At 38.6% G+C, this 16,843-nt stretch overlaps 1 protein-coding gene across 1 annotated transcript in view; it reads right to left on the reverse strand.

Annotated features, from left to right (window-relative positions):
• The window catches only part of LOC122798680, a 765,029-nt gene that overhangs the window by 561,116 nt on the left and 187,070 nt on the right, over positions 1 to 16,843 (reverse strand). Inside the window, exon 2 of the mRNA XM_044067772.1 lies at positions 15,148 to 15,281. Within this exon, the coding sequence (XP_043923707.1) occupies positions 15,148 to 15,281 (134 nt within the window). The remainder of the gene's footprint in view (positions 1 to 15,147; positions 15,282 to 16,843) is intronic.

Raw genomic sequence — 16,843 nt, forward strand, 5'->3', positions numbered from 1 at the left:
AGAAATCAGCTTCATGGAAACACTGGAGAGGGAATGAAGTGTGAACATTTGTGAAGAAACTGTCTTTTTGTACTCCTCAGACATGGACCCAGTGATAGTTTTGGAAAAATGCATGATCAATACCTTCTGAAATCTCATCACATGTGTCAAAAAAACTTAGAGACCTGAGGGAAAATGTCACTGAAGCTAAATATACTTTCCATATCTGTCCAGCACCCTAGGCTCCCTGTTATGGGTATGGACAGAAGCACTCTGTTCTAAGAGATTTTTTTAGTGGTTGCTGCAACCGCCATAGCATTCACTGGAGGACTACTTGCTCTAGTTAGCCCTATCCTTGGGTGCTATGAGGTACTTAGCAGGATGCTTGGGAATGGACTCCTTGATGTCCAAATCCTTCCAGGCCCAGTACGACATAAGGTCTACCATCTCAGTTGCCAGGAGGACTACCCAAATTGTAGCTGAGATGGTTCCAAAAGCCTCATGAAATACTAACTCTTTGGGGGGTTGGGGGGGGGTGGAAGACCAGCTACCTTTTTGTCTCAGAAGTTCAATTATTCACCAAAAGACACATCATCAAGGAGTGACCTGGAGAACCCTTTCCCTTCATCGAAGTCTGTGTCTTTGGTTAATGACTCTTGTGGAGAGTCAAGGTGTCTCTTCTTACACATGCACTTCCAAAGTGGCTCTTTGGTGGGAGGCTCTGGAGAAGACTCAGAAGCACCAGCCGAGTCCTGAATGAGGATAGTCTCAAGGCTTGACCAGACCAGCTGTCTGAATGTGACAGGATGAAAAAACATAGCTTCCGCAGAAGAGTTCACTTTAGGGTGGATCTGAGGGGGCGATAAGGATGTGTTTTACCTAGAAGCAGAGAAAGCTGTCTCCACTGCCTTGAAAGATGAAACCAAGGGAAAGCCAAGCCCTGTCTTCATTGAATATGAAGAAGCCTGTGAAGGACAGAACCTAATTCCCCCTGGTTCCAGCCTTGGAGCAGAGATATGAGCCTAGTTGACTAATGCTGAGGCTCTGGGGGAAAGGGACAGCACTGACAACATTGGAGTCAATCCCAGTCTCCCAGAAACGTTGCTGATACTACGGCTCTGAGATCCATCCAGCTCAGACAGATTAGGAGCCATCTGGATAACAGGAGGTGTCAGAGTCGAGAAGGGCCAAGTCTTCCGATCTAGCACTGACATACTCAGAAGTCTCAATTCCAAAATCTCCAAAACCACAGGGTGAATCATTTTCACGAGTCAGATATTAGGTCTATATAGTAGGAAGGCTCATATTTCCAATGGGAGATGGAGGTGGAATAACACCCAACTGTATCTGGGTAGTGAGAAACGTTCTCATTATCCTATCCTATCCACACCCACTTCAGAAAGGCTCCTAGATGACCTGAGGGAGGATGAAGTGGAAGATGGATAGGAAACTGAGGGGTATCCTGCAAAAATGGAGAATGAAGTCTAAATGTTACTGGTTCTGTACAGTACCTAGCAAGAACTTCTGATAACTTCAGCTTAAGTCTGGTTGGATCTGACCTGGAGGACACATCCAAATTGTTCGATTTTGTAGTTGTTGGAGATATGCAGGTGCACGGATCCAACATTTTAGGAGTCTTCTCTTGTGGAGTAGAGCCTAAAGAAATCACTTGAGGAGAGAGGTCAGATGATTGCTTCCTCGATTGCTTATGTTTGTCCTGAGCCTCTTCTGATTTCTTAGAAGAGGATGGAGTTCCAGAGACAGAAGAAGGAAGATGTCCTTTCAAGATATGTTTATTTTTCCTCTCAACCAGGGCTTGGTTGTTAAAACTAGCACAAATGTCACACTCTATTTATACAGCCACTCCAAGAAAAAATGGCAACTTTCTTAATTTCAAAAAACTTCTAAAGGACTTATTTACTAATTCTTGAACCTGTCCTTGTCCCACTCCCATCTAAACTTCTCCCTCATTTCTTCCTCTTCCCTTTCAGCTCTCACACTTTACCACAACTACTCATTTAAGGTCTTTATGATATTCTACCAACCTTGAATTTCTCTCTGATGGTAATTATTAGACTCTAACTTTTTATATATATTTTACATACTTAATATGTACCATGGCTGTATAAATCTTCAGTATTACTCTTATATTCTAACATGTGCATTTATAAGTTGTTTTCCGTTTCTCCCGTGTATATAGACTTGTATGTTAATATTGTATGATGCTTTGTTTTTGTATTTGTTTATCTGTGGCACTTTTCTCCTTGGGTCTCCTCTGTAAAAGGGCTAAGCAGCCCAGTCGTACTAACCCAGTTAACACATGTTAAATAAATAAATAAATATAACTCTGTGTTGAGGTGAGCTGGGCCAAGGCAATACACACATTCTGAACAGATGTCAGAATTAGGAATCTTGTGCCTGTTTATTGGTCATCTCAAAAATATATTTATATATACCTGCAGGCGAAAGATGCTACACAAGAAAAATACCAGCAATGGTAATAACAACACCCTGAGGTAAAGGAAAGAAATACCAACAATGGTAATGGAGACTAATACCAAAAAAGGTAATAAGAAAGTACAAATGGGCAAGAGATCCCAAGGAAAACTAGTGAATTATTTAGTACTATATATAAACTTTTTTTTTTTTACATAGGCCGAAAAAGAACAAAAGAACAAGAAAAAAAATATATATATATATATATATATATATATATATATGGTTTACTATCAAAAATTCGAAAATAAAAAAAAAAGTGTACGGAACTTCGAATTTAAACATCAGAAATGAACATTTCCGTATGCACCTAATGTCGAAAACAGCTGTTAATTGTCGAAAATGTCGCTCGCAACATTTTTGACAATAAACAGCACTCCCACCCTTCCCTTAACTCCCTACCTAACTAGCCTACACTCACATCTATGCAGGGCAAGCCCCTGCACCCCTAACTTAATATTCCAACTCGAGATCGCACTACAGTGAGGAAAGGGATGTATTTCCCTAACGACTGTACCGCGATCCTTACATGAGCGAACGTTATAATTGCGAATGCACAGTCCATTCGCAATGATAACATTCGCTCACATAACCTGCCGAACTATGAAGTATTCAAACATATGATGTTTGAATACTTCATATGCACGTTGGCATTTTGATAGTAAATCATATATATATATATATATATATATATATATATATATATATATATATATATATATATATATATATCTATGGGTCTAGGACACGTGCTCGACTAGCATATGTCCGAATCACAAAACACTGAACACACATACACGAAAGCGCTGCACCCCACACACCCCCCTACTTTATTATTCTCACTCCGAGATCGCACTACAGTGGGGAAAAGAGAATTTTCCCTTACCCGCACTGTAGTCCGATCTACAAAACAAGCACACATACACAGAAGCGCTTGTCAATGTTAATCACTTTCGTGTATGTGTTCGATGTTTTGTGATTTGGACATTTGCTAGTCGAGCATGTGTCCGGATCCCATATATATATATATATATATATATATATATATATGGTTTCACTTCATATACTCAAAATGCTGAAATCCTGAAGCCGAAACTTGAGAATAGTGAAAGTGCATAAGTGTGAATGCGAGTATGTCGAATCCGCACTTACACAGTGATGCTACTTTAAGAGAAGTGTTTGGGATGTTTGTGTTCAGACTTTCAGGTGAGTGAGTGTATGTGAGCATTTTTGTAACGCATGTGTATGTGGTGTGTGTGTGTGTGTGTTTGTGTGAGCAAGGGACTGTAGAATGTGTGTGTTTGAGTTTTGCTTTTTTTCACTCTTTGTGCAATCTCGAAGTTAGTATATATTAAGTAAGTGGGTGTGGGGGGTGCAGGGGGGCTTGTCCCCCTGCTCCTGTTTAGTGTAGGTATGTGTATGTTTGGGGTTTTGTTGTGTTTCTGTTTTTTGTGGTGTAGGTGTTTTGGTTTGTGTGTGGTGTAGTGTATGTGTGTTCGGATATGTGATTTGGCTTTCTGGGATTTCGGTGTTGTGATGGTTTTGACTTCATGCACTCTAAATGCTGAATTTCGGGATTTCAGCATTTTGAGTATATGAAGTGAAACTATATATATATATATATATATATATATATATATATATATATATATATATACATACACACACACATATTATATATATATATATATATATATATATATATATATATATATATATATATATATATATATGGATAAGAGCACTGATAATTCACTTAACTCACTATCTCATACTCTAGCTAGTGGTGACCACTTCTTATCGCTAAAGTGGCAAATGAGATTTCTGGTAACTTGGGAGAAGACAGATGATTATGGGTAAGGAAAGGAGTTCAAGCTACGGAGCCTAAAGGCTATTAGAGCTGTTGTGGATGGATCTGATGTTGGATCCAAGACCTGTCAGTTGAGGAGGAGATGAAAAAAACATTTGATCTAATTGTTATTGATAATTCTGAGGTGCTTAGAAGGGGCAGTGGGACTAAACAGCAAAGAGTATAGAACACAGCTGAATTTTAAGAAAACCACACAAAGTAATCAGACAGAAAGCCAAGTCTAATCTGCATAAGATAATCCATTATTATAACAGATGACCTTGCACTACTGTTCATAGGTTCATAGGTTAGTACTAAGCTAACTGCCCTTGCGAGCCATTTTAAGTCTAGCCAATTATCCCTTGTGAGACTCAAACCCCACACCTTGTGTTTGCAAGGCAAACACCTTCACCATTAGGCCACCCTCCCAACCAATTGTCAGTGTCTCTCCTTTAAATAACCTAATATATTACCATTATCTGACCATACTAATGTTCCTACAAACAGCTCTCAACCCCATCTTCTTTTTTGTCATTTAGTCTCCCTCTGTCTAAAGCTCTTATCAACCTTCTTCACTCAAATCATCCTGTATAATAATGCACACTTTGCCTGTTTATTATGACCACAAATGACCATAGATTCTTAAATTGCTTAAGCTAATAATCTGTTCCAGTTATCTGATGCTGAGTGTTAAACTGCTGCTGTAATTTAATAACAATCTGATGTCCTATATTATCTTGCCATTTTAAGTAACATCTACTGCCATATTGTTTTCATTATTCTTCAATTCAATATTCAATATTTCAATGGGACAGTGCAGTCATAGCGTTGCCGCCTCAGAGCAAGAGGTTTTCCGGTTCGATTCTTGGATGGAGTGCCTTCTGTGCGGAGTCTGTATGTCCTCCCTGTATTCATGTGGGTTTCCTCTGGGTAATCCAGTTTTCTCCCACGTTAAAGACATGCATCTGGAGCATTTCTCCATGGGCCTCTGCTGAAAACTGGCTCATTCCAAGTCGGACTTTCCCGGTTAACAAATGTTAAATAAAAAAAAAATTCTCACATTTTATCTTTGTAAAATGAGTTATGCTAATATATATATATATTTTTGTTTGGAGCTTTTATCTCTGGGCATTTGCTCAAGAGGGGTTATTTGATGCTCAGTTGGATTTTCCCAGTAAACAAATGTCAATCAATAAATAAATAATAAATATAAACAAAAATAAATATCACAATAAAAAACAACAGCGTGTAGAACCTCAGACAAGTAACTTCAAACAAAACACACTGAGAGGTGCACTACAGTAAATACATTTATTTAAACAAACGCCAATCAAAAACAGTAGACAGGTTAAGTACTTTTGTTCCAACCATACGGAATTTCATCAGATCCTTTTACTTATCCCTGAATTAACACAACCCCGTGATGTCTTTTCTGATGTGTTCTCTGCTCTTTATTGCTTTTCGGTTCTCAGTGGTTGTCTTCTTCAGGACATCTGAGGTACTAACCATTCAGCCTCTGCTTCCATGCAGATTTACCATGGCAACTCTCCCCTTGTCAAATACCGAAGTCAGATAATTTCACCTCAGACAATAAAGTGCATGGATGAGACATTTTAATGCATGGGCTCCTAAATGATATGCAGACACTGCCTGATTGAATTAGTTTCCATCACAGCTGTTTGTGTCTCAACAGGGGAAGATACTTTCAGACTTTTTTTTCCTTGGACCTGATGGCAGCTTTGTTATGTAATGGCTGTCATTAAGTCAATGCCTAGCTGACAGTAAGACTATTCCATTATGCTCAGCACTATATATCAGAATATGGAGAGTAACCAAATCTGAAAATGACAAAAATGGAAGCTTAGACAAATTTAGAAAACAGTTCCACTGAAATGTCAAGCTTTCAGTAGAAACTAGAGTTTTCACTATATAATACCATAAACCTCCTGTAATGGAGGCCCATGGGACATACGCAAACGACCCCTTAAGGACATCAAGTGTTTTCTTGTAACAGAGTGCTGTTCACCCCTTTTTTTTCTAGGACTGTCCTCTGTATTTTTCTGCTGAGATTTTGTTGTATCATCTGTCACATTCTGTAAGCAGTCTAAAAAAGGGAAGGTAGCTATGCTTTAAACTTTTATGACAGTAAAAAACAAATACAAAGTTATTAGGCAGATTAGTGGTTATATGTAATTAATATGAAGGCTTAAACCTAGATAACATCTGCAGTGTTAGTTGTTTTATGTGTGTGTGTCAGTCATAAATGATTAGCTTCACACCACTGTTACAAAAAAAGTTGTGAAACATAAATTTTCTGGGAAAAAAGACATTGTTGGTCTTCTAAGCATAACATTCAAATAAACCTAAAATGCTGTGTAAGAGATGAACACACTGAAAAGAATACTAAAAACTCAGAGAAAGTAATTATAAAAGGCAAAAACACAATTTTGTTTGCAAAAGCTAAAAGTAAAAAAAACACAGTATTCTTCATATAAACTGAGAGGGACAGGATCACAGTATTGCCACAATAATTGCGTCCCAATACATTTACATTATGAAATCATGTCAACACTGCAACCATTTTGGGACATTTAGGATATAAAAAGAAGGAAATAACAATTTAGAGTGATACAGGGATACTCAGTACTGTGAATAAGAGCAAGATATGATGCTAATTGTTTTAGTGTTTGATATAGTTTTCAACTTACTGTAAAACTGTACAACACATGGTGACTGGGTCTATCCCTGAACCAAGCAGGCTTAGAAATTAAAAAAAAAAATCAACAGATTTTACCATCCAACATTTTTAATATACCGTTTTTATTGATTTTTCCAATAAAATAACATACTTGTGTATGTGTCATATAAACAGTAATGTCAACAGGTAAATAGTAATTAACAATGAGACACCTGCAAAAGTTAGGTACGAATCCATGTATACAATAATTATAAAAGTATCTGCCTTTCAAAAACTGTTTAAAAAGGGGAATATATCTATATATATATATATATATATATATATATATATATATATATATATATATATATATAGATATATATATATATTTACATAAGACCAAGACTTGGTACTGTCTTTTGCATCCATACAATTTCCAATTTTACATTTTCCTTCTCCCATCAAATGTTCAGAAGATCTTATAATTTCCTTCTTTTCTTCAGATTCCAACATAATTGTATGACACAGTTAAATTTTTGGCTTCTTCTCCACGCCATTCATTTTATAATAGTACTTTGTTCATCTTATCAATTTTAAATATTCCATATATAAACTTCTCAGCCTGGTTGTGTATGTTCTCCAATCCCTTGCAAGCACTGTTTTTGGAACAAAAGCTGGTATTAATCTCATAATAAGCTTTCTCTTTCCCATCCTACTTTTTCCCTTTCTGTTACCAGCCTAAGGTTTACCAAGTGTTTATGAAATTTTTCACCATCCCTTTGTCACTTGTTACCATCTCTGCTGCACCCTTTGACATTCCAAAAACGTGTATCATTCCTGCCTCATTTACTCCACACCTCCAGCACTTTATCTTCACATCTCCCCTACCATGTCTTATTTTATTCAGATTGTTGTATCATAACTGTAATATTCTCATCTTTTGGTGCAGTATGTAGGAACACATTCTGAGGAAAATGGACTTTTTCTCATGGCTGAGTCCATTCATTGTGAGTTAATCCCTCTTGTACATTTTCCTTACCTAACCATATCCTATCAACCCTAGTGCTTCTTTTTTCACTTCTATGTTGTTTGATATCTTTATATTTCAAGTCTCCTCTTCCTTTTTTTACACTTCCCCATTTTTCCACTGAATCTCTCTGTTGTTTCCTTCCAGTGCTAAATTAGCACATTTTACAAAGTTATTTTTTAGTGTATTAAATGCTTCAAAATGTTCGTCTCTGAAGTGAAATTGAATTTCCACCTTATCATCCATTAATTTTCTTTCCTCTAATTCTGGATTGTTGCTTAAACTGCCCCATTCAACTGTTTGCTTCAAACTTTTACCCATTCTATTTATATTTGTTTATGTATTACATTTTTAATCTCTGCTTAATCCCAGATTCTCTTATACACAGGTGATTTCTATGTCACATTCCCCTAACTTTATCCCCATCTCCCAATTCCATCTTAAAGTCCTCTAGACAGGTTCACTTTACAGGGACAGCTCTTTTATTTTCTATACTTTAGATTTCATACCCTCCTAGTGTAATCTAATCCACAGTGCCTGGCTAAATGCCACAATCTGAAAAGGGAAATGTATCAATCCCCATCCCCATCTGTGGTTAAATGCCACTGTCTGAGAAGGGATGTGTATCATTCCTCAACCCCCCTCTGTGGTTAAATGCCGCAATCTGAGAAGGGATATGTATCAATCCCCATCTGCCCTCTGTGGTTAAATGCCATAAACTGAGAAGGGATATGTATCAGTCTCTATCCCCCTCTGTGATTAAATGCCGAAATCTGATAAGGGATATATGTATCAATCTCCATCCTGCCTCTGAGGTTAAATGCCACTGTCTGAGAAGGGATATGCATCAATCCCCATTCCCCCCTCTGTGGTTAAATGCCACAATCTGAGAAGGGATATGTATCAATCCCCATCTACCCTCTGTGGTTAAATGCCACTGTCTGAGAAGGATATGCATCAATCCCCATTTCCCTCCGTGGTTAAATGCTACAATCTGAGAAGGGATTTGTATCAATCCCCACCCCCCATTGTTAAATGCTACAATCTGAGAAGGGATATGTATCAATCCCCATTCCCCCCTCTGCGATTAAATGCCACAATCTGAGAAGGGATATGTATCAATCCCCATCCCCCCTCTGCAGTTAAATGTCACAGTCTGAAAAGGGATATGTGTCAATCTCCATTCCCCCTCTGTGGTTAAATGCCACAATCTGAGAAGGGATATGTATCAATGCCCACCTCCCTATGGTCAAACGCCACAACCGGAGAAGGGATATGTATCAATCCCCACTCACCCCTGTGGTTAAATGCCCCAATCTGAGAAGGGATATGTATCAATGTCCACCCCCTGTGGTTAAATGCCACAATTTGAGAAGTAATATGTATCAATCCCCCACCCTCCCCCTTTGCGGTTAAAAGCCACAATCTGAGAAGGGATATGTATCAAGCCCCATTTACCCTCTGTGGTTAAATGTCACAATCTGAGAAGGGATATGTATCAATCCCCTCTCCTGCAGTTAAATGCCACAATCTGAGAAGGGATATATATCAATCCCCCCCCCCCCGTGGTGAAATGCCACAATCTGAGAAGGGATATGTATCAATCCCCATCTACCTTCTGTGGTTAAATGCCACAATCTGAGAAGGGATATGTATCAATGCCCACCCCAGCCTCGTGGTTAAATGCCACAATCTGAGAAGGGATATGTATCAATCCCCACCCACCCCTGTGATTAAATGCCATAATCTGAGAAGGGATATGTATCAATCCTCACTCCCCCCCTCTGAGGTTAAATGCCACAATCTGAGAAGGGATATGTATCAATCCTCACTCCCCCCTCTGAGGTTAAATGCCACAATCTGAGAAGGGATATGTATCAATCCCCATTCCCCCCTCTACAGTTAAATGCCAGAATCTGAGAAGGAATATGTATCAATCCTCACTCCCCCCTCTGAGGTTAAATGTCACAATCTGAGAAGGGATATGTATCAATCCCCCCTGCGGTTAAATGCCACAATCTGCAAAGGGATATGTATCAATCCCCATCTACCCTCTGTGGTTAAATGCCACAATCTGAGAAGGGATATGTATCAATCCCCCCCCCCGCGGTTAAATGCCACAATCTGAGAAGGGATATGTATCAATCCCCCCTCCCCTGCGATGAAATGTCACTATCTTAGAAGAGATCTGTATCAAACCCCCCCCCATGGTTAAATACCACAATCTGAGAAGGGATATGTATCAAGCCCCAACCCCTCCTCTGTGGTTAAATGCCACAATCTGAGAAGGGATATTTATCAAGCCCCAACCCCCCTCTGTGGTTAAATGCCACAATCTGAGAAGGGATATGTATCAATCCCCATCCCAGTCTGTGGTTAAATGCTGCAATCTGAGAAGGGATATGTATAAATCCCCACCCCCATCTGTGGTTAAATGCCACAATCTGAGAAGGGATATGTATCAGTGCCCACTCCCCCATGGTTAAGTGCCACAATCTAAGAAGGGATATGTAACAATCCCCACCCACCCCTGTGGTTAAATGCCACAATATGAGAAGGGATATCTATCAATCCCCACCACCTTCTGTGCTTAAATGCTACAGTCTGAGAAGGGATATGTATCAATCCCCATCTACCCTCTGTGGTTAAATGTCACTGTCTCAGAAGGGATATGTATCAATCCCCATTCCCCCATTTGTGGTTAAATGCTGCAGTCTGAGAAGGGATATGTATCAGTCCCCACTCCCTCTGTTCTTAAACGCCACGATCTGAGAAGGGATATGTATCAATCCCCATCCCCCCTCTGCGGTTAAATGCTACGATCTGAGAAGAAATATGTCAATCCCTATTCCCCCTCTGCTGTTAAATGCCACAATCTGAGAAGGGATATATATCGATCCCGATCTCCCCACTGTTAAATGCCACAATCTGAGAAGGTATATATATCAATTCCCATCCCCCTGTGTGGTTAAATGCCACAATCTGAGAAGGGATATGTATCAATCTCCATTCCCCCTCTGTGGTTAAATGCCACAATCTGAGAAGGGATATGTTTCAATCCCCATCCCCCATCTGTGGTTAAATGCCACAATCTAAGATGGGATATGTATCAATCCCCATCCCCCATCTGTGGTTAAATTCTACAATCTAAAATGGAATATGAATCAATCCCAATCCTTCATCTGTGGTTTAATACCACAGTCTGAGAAGGGACATGTATCAATCCCCACCCCACTCTCCTTTTAGTATTAAAAGAAAGCATGAAGTTTCTGGGAGTGCACATCGATGAAGACTTGTCTTGGAACACAAATACAAATGCCATAGTCAGGAAAGCACACCAGAGACTGCACTTTTTAAGAAGGCTGAGGAGAGCAAATCTCCCACTGACAGTTCTCACTACCTTCTACAGAGGTAAGATAGAAAGCATCCTGGTGAACAACCTTGTAGTATAGTATGGAAGATGCTTTACCTCTGAGCACAAATCCCTCCAGAGAGTGGTGAAGACAGCTGAGAGGATCATTAAGACCACTTTACTACTTAACCATGACTTGTACTTATCTAGATGTCTCAGCAGGACCAGGGGAATAATTAAAGACTGCACTCACCCTGCTTACAGACTGTTCCTGCATCTATCATCTGGAAAGCGCTTCCGAAGCATACGTTGCAGAACTACGAAATTCAGGAACAGCTTCTTCCCTAATGTCATCAGGCTGCTGAACTCTAATAACCACTACATTCCATGATGCCCAACTGGGTCAGTAGAAACTGTTTCAATTTGTGCAAGAACCTGGTTACCAGTCTCACCTAATACTTAGTGCAATATTCACCATGGACTGCAACTTATAGGCCATCTAGGGCAGTAGCAATGCAGTAAAATATCTCTTTTTTCAGTGCAATACATGCAGATTCGTAAATTAACCATAGTGCAAGACTCTAAGGTTCATATACTAGATATTGTTTGTGTTCCTAAAGAAATTACTGTAACTTCAAATCAAGTTTTACCACCATTGATGTGCAGTGATCATGGGGTCATAAAGGTTAATTTGTTGCTAAATAATTCTGCCAAACTGAAGTCTAAGCCATTGCACAGAAGGTTAATTACAGATTATAGGGAAGCAAAAAAAAGTTACTATATAAAACTAAATGGAGTGAGGTGTCCAGTGGAAAAACTGCAGATGTAATGTGGAAAGTACTGAAAGAGAAACTGAGTGCAAAAAGTCAAAAAAATGTTTTAACATCAGGATCTAGGCACCTAACATCAGAGGGGTATATTTCCATAACAACAAGATACCTGATTAAGGCGAGAGACAAAAAATATAAGAAATGGAAGAGAGGTTGAACTACAACTTTGAAAACTGAAATAAACGAGCTGGACAGACAGATTAAGCATAGTGTTAGACAAGATCAAGAAAAATGTGAAGAAAATGTATATAAATATATTGAGCATAATAGGAAACCTTTTTATAGATACATAAGATATGGAAGGAGTAAAGATACACAAATTGATAAACTGCATGCAGATTCTAAAATTTATTCTCAGACACAACAGATTATAGATATATTTACAAAATCTTATACAAAACAATTTGGCTACACAACAGGGGTGGTGAGTTGTCCTAGTGACATTCAGGTAACCCCAGATACTGGAATCAAATTAGATTATATTGAAAAAGAACTGTGCAAACTGGATCCAAACAAAGTGCAGGGAGGAGACGGAATAAGTATCAATGATTTGAGAACACTTAAGCAAGAATTTACACTGCCATTACATCTATTATTCACTAGGTCATATAAATATGGGGAGATTCCTCAAGATTGGAGACATGCACTTATTAAACCTGTCTTTAAGGGAAAGGGGAGTAGGACAAACCCAGAATCATATAGACCCTTAAGTCTACTTTCATGCTGTGGAAAAATAATGGAGAAGGTAATACTGGATAAGTTATTGTCAGAACTGGATAGGTTGGGACTTAAAACCATATATCAGCATGCATATGTTGAAAATAGATCTATTACCACCTGTAACATGATGTTCTATAACAATATAATAACAGCTATGAATGAGAAATTGTGCTGTGATGTGATTTATATAGATTTAACTTCAACATTTGACAGGATCATGCGCAAAACACTGATCAATAAATTAGTACAACTAGGTATTGATGTACTGTTAATAAGATGGATAGCTGCATGGCTTACAAATAAGAGATGGCAAGTATCACACACCAACTGGACAGGTGAAATCCTTGGTTACAGTCAAGGTGTCCCACAGGGCTCTGTACTAGGCCCTTACTTGTTTAGATTCTATCTTTTAGACCTTACTTTTTCATCTGAGGTGTTCTACAGTCTATATGCTGACGACTTGAAATTGGGTAAACTGATAACAAGTGTTACAGATAAGGCATGTCTGCAAAATAATTTGACTAAATTGACCATTTGGGCACAGGAGAATAATATGTTGATAAATACATCAAAAACTAAGCAGATGAGATTTGGGAGACATAAACTGAAAGGTGAATATTTAATACAACACACAGTGATTGAAACTGTAGACTCATTTAAGGGCCTAGGTATATGGGTAGATTCAGCTATGAGTTTTTCTAATCATACCAACCAATTGGCTAATGATAGTTATAGAACTATAGGTTGTACAAAAATATTTATATAGTCTAGGAAATCAAACATAATGAAGTCTTTGTTTGTTAGTTACATTAGACCCAAACTTGAGTATGGAATAACAATATGGAAACCCTACTGGAAAACAAGCATGAATAAACTGGAAAGAGTACAGTGGAAATATACTAAGGGCATCCATGGATGTGAAAATCTAATTTATTATGAAAGACTAAAATATTTGAACTTGTACAGCATCTCTTACAGATATTTAAGAGGAGATCTTATACAGGTATATAGGGCATTTAGGGACAACTACCTCTGGGGATGTTTGGGGTTATCAAAAAGTACTAGAGAATTGTCAGATAAACTATGTAGAAGATTCTATATGAATGAGAAGTGTACTAATTGGTTCTCTGACAGAGTAGCTGATGCTTGGAACAGACTACCAAATTACATTAATGCAAGTACTAGTTTAGATATTTTTAAGAACAGCCTGGACATTTATTATGGGAACAAGTGTTTTGGGATATTGGCAAGCTAGAAGGGCTTCAATGCCCATGCTTGAAACATTTGTATGTATGTATGTATGTATGTATGTATGTATAGTGCAATACTCTAATGTTCACAGTGCAATACTTAAATGTCTCTTTCTGTGCAAGGATCAATGCAATGTCCTAACCAAGTACCTGTGCAATACTAAAGTCTCATGCAAATAAGTGTTCAGTTTTTAAAGTGTTAAAATGTGTTTCCAATTATGTTCGATATTAGTCTGTCTATCTGCATGTCTGTGATGTAATAGCTAGGTGTCACACGTGTAAATGTCTGTGAAAATGGTCTATATGTTGTCTGCACATTGAGTCTGGAGACATGGAATTTTGTTCAGTTTTTGCATTTGTGTGATTTCTGAATGACAATAAAGTTTACTTTGACTTTGAAAAGTTTCTGCCTCAGGATTCTGTGTTAGCATACCTCGCTCTCATATTCCACAGTTAGACTCTGTATTTTTTCTACTAGTGGGTATACTTATCTCAGTGGTATATGCCTGATTACACATATTATATGTGGAAGGATAATAATCTGGACAGCCAGTACCTTACCTACCTTAATGTATGCTCCTACTGCCACCCTCCTTAAACAATGTGTCTATTGTTTTACATAAATTATCCAGCTTTCTTATAAATGATGCCTGTGCCCTACTTCTAATCCGGGTATTCTACTTCTTTTATGTCTTTTATCAGGCCTCTTTCTTTACCATCTCCTACTTAATCAAGATTGTTTTATTGTGGTTTCCAAGATTTTCTGCAATCCTTAATATACACCATATCTGAGGTCTCAAAGAAGCAAATAATTGTGAACTATAAAATATTCACCTGAGGTCTCAAAGAAGCAAATAATTGTGAACTATAAAATATTCACACAAAGTATACATTTCTGCAAAACATGCTTTGAATCACAGCAAATAAAGGAACACCAGCATTAGGTATCAGCACCCAACAAACTCACCTGGAGAAGTTTTAATTCTTTTTTTAGCCTGTCTTCAACTAAGCTAAACATCCGCTCTTTTGTACTGTGAATGAATTTACACATACGTTGTGTTATTCTCCGTAAACAGCATTGACCTTTTATCTCTGCACAAGCTAAAAAAAAAACAATAGATATCATTAGACTTGCAGTAGCCCTGTGGGCAAGACAACATAGATTGCAAACTTTAATCTCAGCTACATGCCTACACCTTCCCAAATAAGACAATCTTTTTCTGTTCTCTAGTCAGATTTCTCCATAATACCACAGTCTCTAGTTCTTGGTTAAAATGATAGTCCTCACCCTTGAAATATTCTTGGGAACATAAAATAAATATGTCAAACTGCTATACAGTTGCACTAAAACATGTTCCCAACAATCCTTGTGTTAGCAGACTAGCAAGAAAAGTAAACTACAACCCAGTTTTCAGAGGCGTGGAACCTGGAGGACATAACAGTCTTTGATTATGAATATAATATGGGGGGTTGGAAGTATCATTTACTACTGAATGGCACAATGTCTATGCTACTTTCTCTTGCACCTTTACACACACATGAAGTAACATGCTTGTCTCAGACTACACTAATGTTTAATTATTTACTAGACTTTTAAACAGATAAGTGCACTAATCCAGAAATACCTTTTTTGCTTATGACAGAAGTGAAAATAATTAAAAGGTAACCATTTGTTCATAGGTAGGTACTAGGCTATTGGCCCAAGGGCCTACGTAAGCCTAGCAAGCAAGGAACTATAGCTTACGCCACCCAAGAAAGTTATTTTCCTGTGCCACTGTCCAGCAGAGACACAGAAGTGATCCCCAGGGTGTATTTCCTATTTCCCATCCACTCATCAAGATTTTACTTGAAGAGTGCTAATGAAGAACTTTGCTTGACATACATGGGTAGCTTGTTGCAGAGTATAGGAAGTCTCTGGGACAGGAATCTATCTCTCCGGCGTGTTCTGTTTATTGTGGTGACAAGGATTAGGTCCCTAGAGTGTGTAGCTTGAAGGGATTGGGATTTCTTTAGGTGTAGCATGTCCAACAGCTCTGGGTTTGACATAGCTTTATATGTTAGGCAGAGATCACCTCGGAGTAGGCGATATGCTACGGAGTAAAGCTGGAGTTTTTTGAGGTGGTCAGTGTAGGGCATTTGTTTGAGGCCAGTAATCCTCTTTGTGAGGTACTTCTGTGGCCTTCCCAGCTGCTGCAGATGTCTTGTGAGGTACATTCCAAAAGGGGCATTGTACTCTATCATGGGTCTAATGAGTGATGAGTAGAGGGGGAACAATGACCTCTTTTTTTCCTGGATGAGAACACTTTTATGATGAGGTGTGCCACGTAGAAGGACTTCCCGACTACTGTGGCGATGTGACTATGAAAGGAGAGACTACTGTCCATCTGGGTCCCAAGGTCTCTTATCACGCATTCAGTGTTAAGTGGATTGCTGCCTATGTGGTAGTTCATGGGTACAGAGTTTTTACCAAAGGGGATGACACTGCACTTTTTGGCATTGAGCTTGAGGCCATGGCTCTGACACCAGGCATCTGTCTCAGTGAGGCTCTTCTGTAGGATGTCCACATCATTTGGGGACTTGACTATGGCTCCTAGTTTGCAGTCATCTGTGAACTTCATCAGCCAGAGGACTTCTGTGTTAGCCTGTACTTCAGAGAAGTAGAT

Source organism: Protopterus annectens, chromosome 3.part1, assembly GCF_019279795.1.
Source record: "Protopterus annectens isolate FY-2018-M chromosome 3.part1, PAN1.0, whole genome shotgun sequence".
Taxonomy (NCBI): domain Eukaryota; kingdom Metazoa; phylum Chordata; order Ceratodontiformes; family Protopteridae; genus Protopterus; species Protopterus annectens.